The following is a 17998-nucleotide window of genomic DNA, read 5'->3' as shown; positions in this document are numbered from 1 at the left end:
TTCATGTCTGCTTACAGGTCAGGAGGCCAGCAGCAGCATTTTGGAGCAGCTGCAGTCCTGGTGAGAGTGCACTGGCCTGTGTGGAGTCTGAAGAAGTGCAGAGGTCAGTGTGGAGGTGGCAAAAGCATGAGTGGTGCCTCTGAGTGTAGCACTGCATCTTTGGGGCAGCACTGCCACCATCAGGCCAGACTGGGAATTACAACACTGACACTGCTGCTGAGGCAGAGCAGCATTTTAACACAGTCCTGTTGAAGATCACCATAATATGCTGTTTCTTATAACCTCAGTAAATCAGTCAGACCTTCAGTCCTCTCCAGCTTTTATCTGCTGCCAGAAGGACTCTTTATGGACAGGTGTGGATCTCAACGATGCACCTGACTAGTGGGCGGATCCCACAGGTTTTATGACTCGTTGGGTGCAGCACGGGCTGGGCAGGTGTGTAGAAGAAGGACCAGCACTCACCTCGTTCTCCTCCTCCTCCTCTGTCTGGAGCTGGAGGCGGAGTCTGAACTCCCTGCAGCCTGTACCTGGATCACCTGCACAGCTGCTCCTCCCCTGTCCATTTACAAGAAGTCACATGACTGCATCACAGGACGTGGCACAGCTCAGAGCCTCAGAGACATGAGCTCCTCTGTTTGAGAGCAGATTCGAGCTGATCTTCTGAATTTGAAGCAGAAAGTTTCCACCATCACTCACTGTCCTCACCTTATTCCCACACTCAGTCCTCGGACCTCCAGCCGCCATTCAGACAGATGCACACAGCTGGATATGAACTGTTGCCGTGGTTACAGTAAACCAGGTGCTGAAGCGAGGGCTCCGGGTGGGGAGGGTTTTTACCTTCTCTGAATATCTGCTAAACTTGCACTAATCAATACTGATGACTGTCGGTTACTAAATATGCTGGAGTGGATTTCTACAAATCCAGATGTGAAGCTTTAAACAGATGTGTAACAAAGCCAAAGCACCAGAGCAACGTGACAGGAAACAGATCTTTGATCGAGTCCTGTGATCACAGAGCCGCTCACAGGAGGACGTCAGAGAGCCGATCCTCTGCTCCTGACATCTCACTGCAGAGCAGGAAAACGTCCCAAACCCACACCGACCTGTTTGTTGTGTGTCTGCTGTGCGGCAGGAGGGGGCGGAGCCAAATGTAGGACGCGTGGCAACAAAACGTAACTGCAAGTGCTGTTTAAGGCAGGAGCAAAGGTCCACAATACAAACACAAACAGGGACACACACACACACACAGCAGGGCGATGACATCGTCTGTGTTAGACTTTTATTCAGATCAGCTCTGACAGAAGCTTCCTGTTCAAATCTGCACACCAGCGTCCAATCAAAGCGATTCTCTAACTCTGCACATGAACCTGATCTTCCTGATTGATTGATCTCAGAGTGGAAGGCAGAAACCTTCACCTCCATCATCCTGAAGGCTTTCACAGAGCCGTTTGCCTCATTCATGGAAGCACTGAGTCCTGAAATGTGGTGAAATTAAACATTTTGGGCATTTTGTTCTTCTAATAAAGCGATAAAGAAAATCTGTGACTTTAAAAGCAAATGAAGCAAAGTTTCTCTTCTGTAACTCAGAGCGAGGGCTGATCTTGAACCCTCTGAGCTGTTCTGGGTGTTTGCAGATGTCAGCGCTGAGCTGTCTGAACCTTCAGCCTGATGCTTCACATCAGCTGCAGCTGCTCTGCGAGGCACCGATCCACGTCACAGAGAGTGGCGATCAGAGCCGAGCTGGCGCTGGATCCTTTCCCCCTCACGATATCGATCACCTGTCGGGCTTTATCGGCCCGGCTCTTCGCTCCGCTTAAATCCATTTCGTCGTCGATGATCACGCGGCGCTCCAGGAGTTTATCCAGCAGCTTCCTCAGGACCGGTTCAGACACCCTGTCAATGAACTGAGAGCGAACAGACATCAGCTTCTCCTCTGCTGAGATGTTGGCGGTCTTTGCTGGACCAGGATCCGGAAGACCTGCGAGACCAGAAGAGGACCGATTAGTGCTGAGCTCAGACTGCAGCTCTTCAGGCTGCAGCAGCGTGAAGCCAAAGATCTACTGGAGCTCCTCGCCGCCCCTCTGTGTGAGAGGGTTTACTTCCTGCTTTTATTCCAGCAAACTGCGACTCTCTGAGCTCTGAGTGCAGTCAGGCTCTGACAGGACAGGAAGCTGCTTCAGATGATGGAGGAACCCCCCACACTTTCTCCACTTTACACTCAGGTCACACAGCAGGAGGTCCAAAAAGCTCAGACTACAGAAACACTCTTAAAGCTCATCACTGATCAGCTGTCTGCTCTAAACACACTCCACAGGGAGGGATTCAGGGTGAACAAACTCAGCAGCCACACACTTCCTGTTTGTTCACCCTGAAAGCTCTGCAGCGCCACCATGAGCCGAAGGTTTGCCCTGCAGAGAGGATGCAGAGCATTTTTCAGGCTGAGCAGCAGCAGAAAGGAAACAGCTGCTCACAGCTTCACTGACCTGCAGCTTCATCCGGGACCTTCGGTAACTTCCTCACCAGGTCGTTCCTGTTGATCTTCTTAAAAACACTCTGCATCACCTGCAGCGTTCCCTCAATCTCATACTTCTGCACCATCAGGTCCACGGCGTCGCACCTCTCCGCCTTGCTCAGCTGGTTCACTCTGATGGGCTCGATGCCGTTCCACCGCTCATTCTTCAGGACCCACTTGAAGCTCTTGAATTCCTCATCTGTTATATCATCCAGGATGTTGATGAGGTCCATCTCCATCTTGGCTTCCTGCTAACACCAGAAAACACTGATCAAACTCAGACCCTGATGCACCATGGGTAATGACTGCAGCAGGAGAAGCATCCCAAATCCAAAATGACTACAAAAGAGCAACGAGACAGAAAATGCAAATAGCAAGTTTAAAGTTTTCAGAGCACAGGTGTGTGTGGATGTAACGGTGGATTTTCCCTCTGAAAGGTGTTAAAGACAGACAGTAACCTGTAGCGACAGCTTTAAATCACCGACAGTGAAACTCAGAGGAGCTCACAGCGTCTTCATCCACACTCAGAGGAGGATTTGATGAAATAAAAGCAGAGGAAGCGTTTCTGCTCACTCACTGCGTTTCTGTCAGGCGTGTCTCAGGGCTGCAGCTCTGATGCTGGTGGTTTGACCTGCTACTTTAATGCTTCCTGTGTGAGTGTGACTGCCGTCAGGCTGAACCTCCCACAGCTGCAGACCCTCCATCATCTGCACAGGAGGAGAACTGTTTCAGACTCACGTGGACTTCTTTCCACAGAAATGAACCTGAAGTCTGATTTCTGTGGAAGAGCTTCATAAACGAGCTGCACAGACCTGCAGAAAAGAAACATTTTACTGTGTGAAGTGAGTCAAAGGTTTTCTCAGGTCTCCATTCTGTGCCTGCTCACCTTCTGCAGCCTCAGACCTCAGGAGGTCTCAGGTCCTCACCTGCGACAGCAGGAGTACCACAGGTGTGTGACTCCACAGACCTCCGAGATCCTGAAACCCTGCAGGAGGCTGTGATCATGGGCAGATGTTCCAGCTGTGCCACGTCACATTTGAAATGAGGCACGAAACATGGAGGTGTTAAACTCAAGGTGAGGACAACACACGAGCAGAAGACCATGCTTTTGTTTTTTTATGTCACTTCCTGTGTATATATATGGCCTGTGGTATTCGGGGGGGGGGGGGGGGGGGGGGGTACATGTGTGGCCAACATGGTTATTTTTTAGGCAGGAGTGTGCACACAGACATTATTACAGGTCACTGAACCTGGGCGTGAAGAAAAAACTGGGGGGTTTTTTCCTGGCAGAAAAATAAAAAACAGACTGAAAATAATAAAGAACTGAAACAAAATAAAACCTATAAACATATTTTCAATATCACAGTGAAACAAATTAAATTTTTAAAAAAACCTAAAGGATAAAAACTGCTCCGGCCTCCACGCTGCTGCTGTCATGGGTTTGATGTGGAAGCAGAGCTTCAGGAAGCTTCATGAGCTCAGCGGGAGAAAAGCATAAATACAAAATAAACAAAGACCTTCAGTGTTCATAAATCATACTTGATAGTGACTGAAGGTCACAGAGAGCAGGTTAGTGCTGCAAAGGTCACCCATGCTCTCTGCTCCATCTCCAACAGGAGCTCAGTGAAGGAAGAGAAACCTTAGGAGGGCTCGAAGCTGGAAGAGGATGCATAGATGGATGGATGCAAGGATGGATGCATGGATGGATGGATGGATGGATGCATGGATGGATGGATGGATGGATGGATGGATGGATGCATGGATGGATGGATGCATGGATGGATGGATGGATGGATGCATGGATGGATGGATGCATGGATGGATGGATGCATGGATGGATGCATGGATGGATGGATGCATGGATGGATGGATGATGGATGGATGCATGGATGGATGCATGGATGGATGGATGGATGCATGAATGGATGGATGGATGGATGCATGGATGCATGGATGCATGAATGGATGGATGGATGCATGGATGCATGAATGGATGGATGGATGCATGGATGCATGAATGGATGGATGGATGCATGGATGCATGAATGGATGGATGGATGGATGGATGCATGAATGGATGGATGGATGGATGGATGCATGGATGGATGGATGGATGCATGAATGGATGGATGGATGCAAGGATGGATGGATGGATGCAGTCTGAACTCTTTTACAGTCAAACCTTATCCAGATTCAGAGAGCTGGTTGTTCTGTTTCAGCGCTCCCTCAGAGCTGCTCATAGCGCCCCTCTGTGGACCTTCACGGCCCACCCACGTTCAGATTTCATTACTTTGATGGTCTCGGTTACATCACTGCTGTGTCTCAGTTCCTCTCCACAGATGAAGGCTTAAACAGCTCTGCTCACACATCTGTCTCAAAGAGAAAATGTTTAAAGTCAAAGTTGGAGGTGGACCGTCTCCCTCTGCTGGACGTCCTCATGAAGAACTGTTTAATACAATTAGAACAGAATTAAAGAAATAAAACTACGCATGCTTAGACTAACAGCATGTCAGTGAGACAGGAATATGAGACAAATACAGGGGTGAAAGTAAGCCGGTACGGTCCGGTACTGCGTACCACTAAAAGATTCTGTGCCATATATATATATGTATATAACTACTTTCACCCCAGGACAAATATGAGGCATCAGAGGCTGTCTGGGACATCAGGGAGCGGTGTGCAGACATGAATAAACTGTGTAGTGTGTTTGGGCTCAAAGGCACAAAGTGCAGTGGCGGAGGCAGCTGAACCCTGCCTCTGTTTCGGAGAAAACCAAGATAAAGGGTTATGGTTGTGTTTCCGTGGCCGCAGAGACTTTGAAGAGACGAAATCTCAGGCTCTGCTCTCTACATGGAGACAGCGGTTCCTCCTTCGGCCGCCGGGGGCAGCAGAGCGGCCGTGTCCCTGAGCGCAGCGAAGAAGAAGCAGCTCTAACAATAACCTGCGTGGATCAACAGGTGGTAGCATTAATCTTTTTTTTTCTCTCCTTCCTCCGCTTTAAGTCGCTTTAAAGGCGGACCCCGCAGCATAAGCCCCGAGCCTCCACCGTGATCGGACCCGCGGAGCTCTCAGTGCCGGCAGATGGCCTCCCGTTAGCGGGTCCGATCCGCTCGGACTAACGGCTAACGGCTGCTCCATCCCGGAGAACCCCGAAAAGCTGTCCGTGAGGAGGAAACGCATCAAAGACTACCTGCGCAGGTGAGCTTCGTGCTGTAATCAGCTGCATGGATTCGTGCACGAACCTGCAGGTAACCCTCACAGGTTAATGCAGCGCTTCAGTTCAGTCAATCAGATCAAGCTGAGGGTGCGAGGCAGCTTTGAAGGGCGCAGCATCACCTCTAAAGGTGATGCTGAAGGCTCCGAGTGACCTCAATGCTCCCCTCACTGCGTCCACTGAACCCTAAACCTGATGACAGAAAAGGTGTGTGTGTGTGTGTGTGTGTGTGTGTGTGTGTGTGTGTGTGTGTGTGTGTGTGTGTGTGTGTGTTGATGACTCTCGTTAACCTGAGGCAGAGACAGACGTCCTCAGCTCCGCTCCTGCATTTCTCTCGGTGTGAACCCTGAAGGTTCAGCTTCGGCCGGCTCAGAGCGAAGCTTCTCAGAGATGATTGGCAGATTTGTTACACGTTTATCAACTGATGGATATACAAAATCCACACGTGACCTGAAAAAGGTGAAATTAGCTCCAAACTGCCACTGGGAAGATCTTAGTGTAGGTTCTCAGTCATCCAGGTGACGGTATCTCTGAGCTTGAAAAAAGCCGACTGGACTTCTTTTTGGTTCTTGAAGATGTTTCACCTCATCATCAAAGGCTTCTTCAGGTCTCAGCCAAAGGTGGAGAGACACAGGTATTTAAACCCCTGTGGGCGTGGTCCCCTGGAGGTGGTTATGGTTACGTTCACACTGCAGCCTCAAGTGACCCAATTACAAATTTTTTTCTTCCTTTTTTTTTTATTTGCTTGGTCGTTCACATTTCCAAATAGGGCTGCAACGATTAGTCGACAATAATCGGCAATAAAAATAGTTGATGACGAATATAATAGTCGTTTATTATTGCTGGTGATTTATTTATTTATTTTTTTTTTTTTTTAACGTAGTGAGACATCTTCCTGTCCGTCCATCTCTGGCGAGCTTCACACATGCGCAATTGGGTTGTTAAGTGATGTAGAATTCCATTTCCGGGTAAATTAAACATAAATGATCTATTTCTGAAGACGTCAGTCAAATCAATAAAGAAATACATCGTTTTACTGCAACCAGATAAATCGAACTATTCAGAAACAGACTGCTCCAAATTTTTAAATGATATAAGGGAATTTAATAGAATAATTGATATAGACTTTAAACAATTCATGGAAAAACAAAGTACACTTGAGGAGACAGACAAGGCTATTTTGAAGATGTCCACAGGAAGGTCGCCTGGTTTGGATGGGTTAATAACTGAATTTTACAGTTTTTTTTGGAAGGATATTAGAGAGATGCTATTCAAAGCCTTTTTAGAATGTATCCAAACAGGTAATCTCTCTAATACAATGAAGCAAAGCTTTATTACCTTAATTCCAAAACCAAATAAAGATCTAACATCTTTGGACAACTGCAGACCCATCACTCTGCTCTGTACTGATTATAAAATATTAGCTCATGTTTTTGCTGAGTGTCTGAGTAGTGGACCAAAAGACATAATTGATGAATGTTAAAGGAAGAAGCATACAAAATCATACAAGATTGATTCTTGACAGGACTTAGCTCTAGATTTAAGATCAAATGAGGCATTTGCCAGGGTTGCCCTATTTCCCCAAAATTGTTCATCCTCACTACTCAATTGTTAGCCCTAAAAATGTATAATAGTCCAGAGTTACAAGGAATGAACATTTTTGATAGAGAATTTAAGATTAGCCAGTTTGTGGATGATATCACCTCAAAATATGAGAAAAGCTAACTCCATTATTTTTCAGTTTTTGTGGAAAAATAAAACACATTATATTAAAAGATCCCAGTCAGTTTAAAAAATATGAGAAGGGTGGCATTAATGCATTAGACTTTGAGGCCATGGTTGGTGCATCTAGGATCAAATGGCTTAAAACATTTATTCTGCAGCAAAATTCAATGTGGTTTCATATTCCAAATTCTCTTTTTAAGCAACTTGGAGGAACTGAATTTATTTTAAAATGTGATTTTGAGTAAAATCCCAGTCAAGCTATCTATCATAAACAAACTCTCCACTTGTGGAAAATGATATTTCAGCATAACTTTTCACCCCATGGATCCATTTTATGGAATAATAGGACAATTACTGTTGGCAGGAAATCATTGTTTAGGAAAGACTGGCATGAAAAAGGAGTGATCTTTGTAAACGATATGTTGTGGAGAGCCAATAGACTACTTATCTTTTGTTAGGAAATTGAATCTTGATTGCCATTACAAAGATTTTGAAAAGGTGTGTAAAACGATTCCTTGATTCAGTTAATCCAAAATGTTATTAGGTATTCAAAAGTGACTTTTTCGATGCCCACATTAAAAATGAAGGAATGTGCCCTAGTTGACTTTAAATGTAATAAGAAGGTTATTAATGATGGTATCAGACAAAAGATTTATTTTGACTATAATAGAGGTTCCTTTAACATGGATCCTAAGGCAAATGACAAAACCAGGATTTTTGCTCATTCCAAGTTTGTTAAATGGCCTATAGCCCCGAACATGAAAGAAACCCATTTTAAAACCATTAATAAAATATATCCTGTATCTCTGTTTCTTGAAAGAAGATTTAAATTTGATATTGATTTATGCGTTTTTTTGTAAATCAGCACATGAATTTCTTGAACATTTGTTTTTTTTTTATGTGAATATTCAAGGAGTTTTTGGACTGACATTGGGAACTGGATTAATCTCAAACTTAATGTTCATTCGATGTTGATTCCATTTTATTTTATGTGGAAAACTTAAATCCAGCCTTCTCTGATGCTATAAATATAATTGTTCTTTTAGCCAAATACCACATTCACTGTAATAAGTGGAAAGGTAATAAGCCCTCCTTTTCCTGTTTCATGAACAAATTTAAATTATATTATTCATCGTTATGTAGGATTAAAAAATGGAAAACTGCTAGAATCATCTCACAACAGCTGAAAATTTTCTGTTCTAAGTCTGTATTTGTATGGTTTTATTATTCATTTCATTATTATTGCATACCCCTAGCTTGTTATCCTCCCTGAGAGTTTGTATTTTAAAGTTGTTTTCATACTGAATTCTGTTTAATAAAAAAAAAAAAATTCCATTTCCGGGTCCAAACTGTCACGTGATCAATTTTCCGCAATCCTGTGTCCCTGGTTGTTTTAACTAAAAAAAAAACATACTCAGCTGTGATTTTACCGATGAGAAAGAAGCAGAAATGGCTGCAGCTGATCAGGTTTGTTACAATCATCTTTAATAGTGAACAGTCATTGGTTATACCATTGCTGTTTATTTAGGAGCATTTGGACCCGGAAATGAGGTCAGACTTAAAGACCGGATAGCATTCAGTGGCTCGTTTAGTGATGGGGGGGGTACTGGTGGAACTGTGCCTACTTTGTTTTTTTTTTTGTTTTTTATGGTTGAAATATGGACCGTTAAAGTTATATCAGCAGCAAACATGATTCAAAGTTTTGAATGAAGTATGTGTTTACTACCACATTTTAAATAACCTTATGCTAAATGTAAAAGCTAAATAAGTGCCATTTCATAATTATGTGATTCATAATCCGATTAGTCGACTAATCGTTTCAATAGTCAATGACTAATCGACTATCAAAATAGTCGTTAGTTGCAGCTCTATTTCCAAATATATGCGACCTGGATGTGATCTGTGTGTGACCTGCAGACGAACCTAAAAGTGTCCCACACGCGATAACGTCACACGTAGCGAGCGTGCTCAGAGTTTATGGAAGTAATTTTATTTTCCTTCCCGTGTCCGCGTAACGGGACGCAGCGTAGTGACGTTTGTCGAGTATCAATGAGGTGCAGGTCGGATAAATGCGACCTGGTGTACACACACAGGTCACATTTGAAAAGATCGGATACGTATCGGATTTAGGACCACAAATCCAAGTGGCCTGGGAGCATTTGGAAAAATCTGATCTGTGTTGTTCAGACTGTCATGAAAAGATCGGATACAGGTCGCACGAGGGCGAACAAATCAGAACTGGGTCACTTCAGGCTGCAGTGTGAACGTAGCCTATGACCCTCTAATGTTCATGTGCATAATCACACGTGCCAAGGTGTGAAAGGACGCGTGGGTCATTTCAGTCATTTAGGACTCTGCTCCATTGTTCAAGTGACTTATTGAGGTCACAGGAACAAAGGTGTGAGTGAGGGTTGAGACGTCTGGGAAGGGAGCTCAGGATCACACTGTAAATGGGGGCAAGTTGGTGACGTAATCCACCTCCTCTGTTCAGTGATGGTCGTTCACAGTGGACACAGATGCTTCTTTTACGCCTCTTTCTAACCATCTGTCTTCCCAGGCCAAAATGTGAACATTGGCATCCTCAAAAAAGCGACCTTTGACCTTCAGATGTAGATGTACAGCTGAGTCCTGTCGAGGTGGCTCTTCTATGTTGTTCCATTCGTTTGTGAAGAGGCTGTTTGGTTTCTCCAATGTAGAGGTCCGAGTACCCTTCACTGCTCTGGACAGCAGACACTACAATAATAATAATAAATAATAATAATAATAGTTACTACATTACATGTATTATTACTAACACGGGAGCCTTACTATTGAGGAAACAGCCCACAGAGTCTCCACAGAGCGCTTCAGGTCTGACTCGTGGAGTCTCCTGCAGGAGCTCTCGGACCTGCTTTTTGTGGGTACGCTGCTCCTCGTGGAGACTGCAGGCTTGATTGGCGGAGCGCTCTGGACATCCTGGAAATGTCCATCCTCATAGCTCAGCCCTGCAGCAGGACTTTCAGTGCCTGTAGGGTGTATTCCACCTTACATGGCTGTAGCTCAGGAGGTAGAGCAGGTCACCTACTGTGAATGTTAGACAATAAGCACTTAGTTAATCATGGAAGTGCTTGTGTGAATGGGTGTGAATGTAAACATGTTGTATAAGCACTTTGAGTGCTCACAGTAGAAAAGCGCTGTATAAGAACTAGTCCATTTACCATTTAAAGTAGCTGCTGGCAGCACGGCCCTGAAACAGGAAGTGTGTCAGAAACAGAGTGCAGACTCCAGATGTGTCTCCAGGTGTTTGATTATCAAACCTGTGACCGTGTTAAGGTTAGGTCATCACAGGAGGCCTGCAGCCGCTGAACGATGGTACAGAAACCAGTCACGGGCATCGTCCTCATCAGGATCTGTGCAGAGGCCGCACTGCGAGCCTTACAGGAACTTCCTGTTTCCCTGCTGCAGTGCTTCCTCTGCAGCTCCTCTGGTTTCCGCACGGAGCTTTAAAAGGAAACTTTTATTGGAATAAATACTGAAATTCAAATTAAAGGCTTGTTTGAGGCTAGTTTTTATCGTCCATAAGTTTGTGGACAGCAGCAGGTACAGCAGCTCCCTTCATCACAATAATAAAGCTTGTGACGGTCACGATTGGATTCACCAGCTGTGTGCCGCCCCTGAACACAACACGATGTCTCAGGAAGTGTCAGATGTGATTATGAAGCTGGTCCTCTGTGGCGCCCTCTCCAGGTGTTCCAGATGATCTGCACTTACCGCAGGAGGGAGGAGAGGAGGAAGGAGGTGGGCTGTCAGTGGGAGAGCCCCGAGGAGCACACGAAGGAGGTGGGCTGTCAGAGCGACGCCGCGGAGAGGAGGGACGCCGCCGTGCAGGTGGACCTGCAGACTCAGCAGCTCAGCTGGAGACACTCAGGTGAGACTCAGGTGAACACAGCCTCTCTGGCTGACGTCTCTGATATTCAGGTAGAAACAGGTGAATCACACTCGAAGGGGCAAAAGGACCAATGAAGCAGGTCTGTAACAGCCACAGCCTGGCCTGAGATCAGATATCTTCTCATGCAGAGTGTAGAATGGGGGCTGACGTTTGCTTTATTTCAGTGTTTCATTTGTTCCTGAGCAAATCTGAGATTAAAGTTCAGCTTCATCACAGGATACTTTCATTCAACGTCTCATCGCGTCTCTGCTCCGTCAGGTGTTCCCTGGCAGTGTGGCGCTGTCAGAGCAGGTGAACCAGGAGGGGGCGCTCTGCTGCAGCTCTGCGGCACCCATACATCATGCGGCAAGCAGCACGTCAGCCACCCGCTGCTACACGCCACCAACAGCCCCGCCCTCTACCTCCTGTGCCCCGCCTTGCTGCCCACGGTGGTCTCAGAGCACGTGGAAACCAGCCTCCACCCTTGGTCCTCCCCGTCACCCAGCGCGCCTGTCCTGACGCCTGCAGGCGGCTCAGCTGCTCCTCCCGGACTCATCGCTCCGCTGAGCCCCCGGCTGGCTGAGGAAGAGGAGGAGGACTTACCAAAAGATGATAACGGTAACTGCTGGATGCAGCCCGGCTAAATTTGATGTTTCATGAAGCTGCACAAATTTTGAGTATGTGTCACTTTCACTGTGGTATTGCATCACTTCCTGTTACAGCACACAGTGCAGCATTGTGTAGCTCGATTGATCTACTTAATGACGTTTCACAGTGCAGTCGTCACACGCTTCATCCAAAGCTCACTCTGTCCTGAGTCACCTGTAAATTCATTAGCTTAGTGTAGCTATTAGCTTAGCTCTCTGCTGACTCACCAACAGCATTTCTTCTTCTCCTGTTTAGTTACCCCTCGGCCTCCTTTAGCAGGAAATGTAGCATCCCGGCGGTGCACCCTGGTCGTGGCAGATGCCTGCCCCTCCCTGCGCCTGGTTCTGCTGCTGTCTTCCTGTTAAAAGGAAGTTTTTCTTTCCCACACTCACCAAGTGCTGCTCATAGCTATCAGACAACCACTTGCTAGCACTCATAGCCACATTTGCTTGCTATTTGTGCCAGTAGAAAACCAGTGAGGTTCTGAGACCGGCCGGGCGGTCAACCGCTGGCTAAAACTCTGGCTCACCTGGGGTCGTCTGACTGTTACCTGAGAATATTAACGCCCTGAGGGGACTGTGTTTGTGATTTGGTGCTATAATTAAAACTTAATTGAATATCATCAGATGTGAAGAAACAAGTAAGCAAACTTTTCATTTGATGAACTGTTCACCTGTGATCCGCACGTACAGTCATTCAGACTTCAGGTCAAAGTGATGCGCTCAAACAGGAAAATCAGCTTTTCATCATTTATTGATCAACAATATCAGCGTATGTCTTTCATATTTAAGAAGCTTTGTCATTCCACAGTGGGGTTTGAGTCTGGTTTAGCGAGCCGCTCCATAAACCTTCCAGTTCTCGTTGGAGCTCCACATCCTCACACACGCTCAGCACGCAGCTTCATGAAAACAAAGGTCTGAAGAAGATGACGTTCTGAGAGACGGTGGTGCCAGTGTGCATCCTGCTCCCGCACTGAACTCAGAACAGAGCTGAGCCTTGTTCAGGCTGAACCCAGCTGGAGCCCAAGTGCTGAGGCTGACTCTGCTCCTTAAGTCAGGCAAGACTGCTGGATTTCCTCATCCCAGAGACCAGTCAGCCCAGGGCAACTCCACCCTGATTGGATTTCCCCAAACAGGAGATCCTACTAGGTCTTCACCACAATGAGGTGGAGATTGGTTGGATTTATTGGGTGATCTGCCCTCAGCTGTGGTAACAAACTGTGGGTAGACCACAGGAGAATAAGACAGAGGATACAAGCAGCAGAAATAAGCTTCTTCTGAAGGATCTATGGGATCATCCTTAGATGCAGGGTGAGGAGCTCAGAGTAGGTGGTTCAGAATCTGATCAGGATGGTATCTCTGACCAGGAGACCCGGGATGCTCTGGAGAGATTCTCTCCACTGGCTTAGGGGCTCCTCAGTGTTCCCCCAGAAGGAGGAGGTGACTGGGAAGCTTCTTAACAGAGGAATGATCATCAGCTGATCTCTGTGGGACCAGCTGATGGTCATTCCTCTGTTAGGAAGCTTCCCAGTCCTGATGAATGAAGTAAAGGGTTTTCTCACACACTGCTCTTTTAAACTTGGTGTTTTCAGACTCGGGGGGGGGGGTCTCTGTGTTAATATTCAAACATTAACTTCCTGTTTTCGTCCACAGAGGAGTGCTTCTGCTCCAACCAGGCAGCATTAAAAGAAAGGAAGATGGAAAAGGAAGAAGAGCAGAGGAGGAGGAGACCTAATGGTAGTAAAAGAGAAACGTTGTCAGCAGAACTGACCAATCACATTGCAGGAAAAGTTGAGCCCAGTAGGAGGAGGAAACAAAAGATGAAGCTTCTGAAGGAGGATGAGGAGTTCCAGGCCAGCAAACAAGGAGAGAAGCAACAGCAACCTGCAGCACAGACCCAGGAGGAGCAGCAGGAGAGGGAGAGGATGCTCATGGAGAAGAAGAGTGAGGAGGAGACGGGAGGGAAGGTGGAGCTGATGAAGGATGAGGTGTTGATGAAAGAGGGGGGAGGAATCAAATCTGTAACGATGAAGAATGAGGAGGTGGAGGCTCAGAGACCGAGGAGGAGGATGGTCGGGCCAACAGTCAGATACCTGCTAGAGTCTGAGCAGGTAGAGTCACATGGGCCGACAGCAGCCAATCACAGCAGAGCAAGGGAAGACAAAGTGAAGAGGAAGGTGGGGAGGCCGAGGAAAGAGCAGAAAGAGGTGGAGGAGGCAGTGGAGGAGCAGACAGAGAGCAGTGGGGTGGAGTCCCCAGGAGACACAGGAGCAAAGGGATGGTGGCAGCTCTGCCAGGTGAGTTCTTTACCTGAACTTCACCTGAAGATCACCTTCATTTCGCTTACCTTTATCTTTACCTGTCTCCAGGTGTGTGGCGTGAACCTCACCAGCCAGGCGTCTCTGGACCTCCACATGTCCACGCATGGACCAAAGCAAATGTTCGGCTGCCACCTCTGCAGCAGGAAGTTCAGCTGCGCCAGCAAACTGCGCCTGCACCATCGTTGCCATCTCCATGGCAGCGGAGATGATGGTCTGCACTGCAGCGGAGATGGGGTGGGCCCAAGCAGCACCCAAGCTTCTGGTGACAAACAGGAAGGACAGGACAATGACACCCAGAGTGATGAAGACGAGGAGGAGGGTCCTGGTTGTTCGGTTGAGTCCTGGACCCTGAAAATCAGGAGGGAGGAAGTCCAGGGGAAAGATGGAGGGAGGCAGATGAAAAAGTGCAGAGAGGAGGTGAAACAAGTCAGTGCAGAGGAGGAGGAGCTTGCTCAGAGGCCGAGGAGAATGACGATTGGCCCACCGATCAGATATCTTGTAGAGTCAGAGGAGACATCACGTGGTCCCGGAACAGACAATCAGACCAATCAGGAGGACGCTAACAAACCCACACCAAGGAGAAGAAGACCAAAAATGGTCGCTAGCCTCAGTGAGGCTGGGGGCGGGAGTTCAGAGAGGACTGACAGGCCTGAGGCTGAAGAAAACAGTCACATGGTCACAATGGGAGGAAGAGAGGAGGAGGAGGAGCCTCAGAGGAGGCCAATCTGTCCACCAATCAGATACCTGCTGGAGTCAGAGGAGATGTCACATGGTTCACAAACAGCCAATCAGGGCAAAGAAAACAAACCCACAGGAAGGAGAAGAAGACCAAAAAAGGTTTCTGACCTCAGTGAGGTTGGGGGCAGGGATTCAGAGGTGATTGACGGGTGTCAGGCTGAAGCTAAAGAGAAACGTCACATGGTTCAAAAGGCCAGAAGAGAGGAAGAAAAAGACGAGGAGCCTCAGAGGGAGAGGAGGACGGTCTGTCCACCAATCAGATACCTTCTTGACTCAAAGGAGACATCACATAGTTCGCAAGCCAATCAGGATGCAGAAAGCAAGCCCACAGGAAAGAGCAGCAGACCAAAGAAGGTTTTTGGCCTCACTGACACTGGGGGCAGGGCTTCAGAGATGACTGACAGGCCTGAGGCTGACGCTAAAAAAAGTCACATGGTTCAAAAGGCTAGAAGAGAGGATGAGAAAGAGGAGGAGCATCAGAGGCCGAGGATGACGGTGGGTCCACCAATCAGATACGTTCTCGACTCAGAGGAGACATCACATGGTTTGCAAACAGCCAATCAGGATGCAGAAAATCCCACACGGAGGACAGGGAGCCCACAAAAGGTTGGTAGCTACATTTAACCTGTTCTTCTACACCTTAGGTGTAGTTGTAATTTACCTGATGTTAACCTGAATCTTACCTGACCTCTGACCTTCTGCAGGTGTCCGTCCACACATCAAAACGAATGTTCGGCTGCCATCTCTGCAACAGGAAGTTCACCCGCGCCGGCAAACTGCTCCTGCACCATCGCCACCATCACCACAGCAACAGAGATGGGGCGGGCCCAAGCAGCACCCGAACTACTGATGACAAACGGGAGGAACAGGACACTGGCACCCCGTGTGATGAAGAACAGGAGAAGACAAAGCCCCTCCTCACAGGGCCCACCAAGGCTCCTTATTGTTCGGGAGACATAAAGCGGGTGAGTAAAAATCCCCGCTGGTTGTTTGACTACTGGACCCTGAAAGTGAGGAGGAAGGGAGCGCGGGAGAAAGATGAAGGGAGGGGGACGAAGAGGTGCAGAGAAGAGGATGAGGAGGAAAGACGAGCGATGAAACAAGTCTGTGTGGAGAAGGAGCCTCAGAGGCCAAGGAGGACAATGGTCGGCCCACCAATCAGATACCTGCTGGAGTCAGAGGAGACGTCAGATAGTAAACAAGCAGCCAATAAGCAGGCAGAAAGAAGACAAACGTCAGAAAAGGATGATGACCTCAGTGAGGCTGGGGGCGGGGCTTCTGAGGCTGAAGATAAAGAGACAGGTCACATGGTTGCAATAGCAGAAAAAGAGAAAGAGGAGGAGGAGCCACGTCAGAGGCCGAGGAGGACAGTTGGCCCACCAATCAGATACCTGCTGGAGGCAGAGGAGACATCACGTGGTCTAGGAACAGTTAATGAGACCAATCAGGAGGCAGCTAACAAATACACAGGAAGAGGAGGAAGAACAGAAACGGCCATTAGCCTCAGTGAGGCTGGGGGTGGGGCTTCAAAGATGATTGACAGGTCTGAGGCTGGAGATAAAGAAATGGGTCCCATGGTTCAAAAGGCCAGAAGAGAGGACGAGCAGGAGGAGGAGCCTCAGAGGCCGAGGAGGACCGTTGGCCCACCAATGAGATACCTGCTGGACTCAGAGGAGATGTCACCCAATCAGGATGCAGAAAACAAGCCCACATGGAGAACAGGGAGACCACAAACGGTTGGTGGCTACAGTTAACCTGAACATTACCTGTTCTGCATCTTAGGTGTAGTTGTAATTTACCTGCCGTTCACCTGAATCTTACCTGACCTCTGACCTTCTGCAGGTATCCGTCCACAGACCAAAGCGAATGTTCGGCTGCCGCCTCTGCAACAGGAAGTTCACCCGCGCTGGCAAACTGCTCCTGCATCATCGCCGCCATCACAGCAACAGAGATGGTCTCCAGGGCAACGGAGATTGGGCGGGCCCAAGCAGCACCCGGGCTACTGATGACAAACAGGAAGAACAGGACCGTGACGCCCAGAGTGATGAAGAGCAGGAGGAGCAGCCTCAGAGGCCGAGGAGGACGACAGTCGGCCCACCAATCAGATACCTGTTAGAGTCAGAGGAGATGTCAGGAACAGCCAATCAGAGCACAGCAGTCAAACTCATACAGAGGAGAGGAAGACCAAAGAAGGTTGTTGGTGGCAGTGAGGCTGGGGGCGGGGCTTCAGGGATGATCGACAGGCCTGAGGCCGCAGTGGCCACAGAGAGACAGACAGGTGTGCACACAGAAACTCATCTGGTCTACAGAGATCTGCAGGACAATCAGGTGACCATCACCCCCTGCTGCATCAGGATGCAGCGCCTCCTCTGATTGGCTGTGAGAGCCTGTCAGTCTGGACTCAGGGCCGGTTCAGCACATGAACAAACCCAAACACTTTTTTTATTGTTAAAATATCAAATCCATGATTTTAATGAGATTTTCCACTGCCGGCAGCTGTAAATATGTCTGTACACCTCTGACCTTTACGCTAAAAGGGCACACTTCAGGAGTTTTATTGTGAAAACATTGTTTTTAAGGAGACAGGTTTATTTGTTCAGCAGTTATAGTAAACAATAAAATCAAATAGAAACCTTGTGCAGCTTCTCATTTCCTGTCATATATCTGCTGTTCCAGTGGAGGTCAAAGGTCAGGCTGCTCAACACTAAGTCCATGACAGTTTTTTCCACCTGTTGATCACTGTGATGTCACAGAGAGGGAATGTCCTTGTATGGTCATGTCAGGCAGCAGCTCTGATTAATCTCAGGAAGTCTTTAAATCAGTGACCCTGAGACGACCTCAGAGGCTCACCGAGGTGAAAATGAGTCCCACAGGTACCCTCAAGTTTATCTATTATGACGGTACCTTGGTATAAACATCATCATCATCATCACT

The 17998-nt window shown here is 47.5% G+C and overlaps 1 protein-coding gene across 1 annotated transcript; it reads left to right on the top strand.

The window, feature by feature from the left end:
• Positions 1–5405: 5405 nt before the first annotated feature.
• Positions 5406–17691, top strand: LOC115799116 (trichohyalin-like). Its single transcript, XM_030756101.1, has 7 exons — positions 5406–5710; positions 11178–11358; positions 11638–11976; positions 13659–14302; positions 14375–15670; positions 15769–16800; positions 16907–17691. The coding sequence occupies exons 2-7, from the start codon at positions 11187–11189 to the stop codon at positions 17435–17437; spliced, it is 4014 nt and encodes a 1337-aa protein (XP_030611961.1). The 5' UTR covers positions 5406–5710; positions 11178–11186; the 3' UTR covers positions 17438–17691.
• Positions 17692–17998: the final 307 nt, after the last annotated feature.

This window comes from Archocentrus centrarchus, chromosome 20, assembly GCF_007364275.1.
Source record: "Archocentrus centrarchus isolate MPI-CPG fArcCen1 chromosome 20, fArcCen1, whole genome shotgun sequence".
Lineage (NCBI taxonomy): Eukaryota > Metazoa > Chordata > Actinopteri > Cichliformes > Cichlidae > Archocentrus > Archocentrus centrarchus.
The sequence above is the reverse complement of the archived record's forward strand: the minus strand, read 5'-3'. Positions and strand labels throughout refer to the sequence as shown.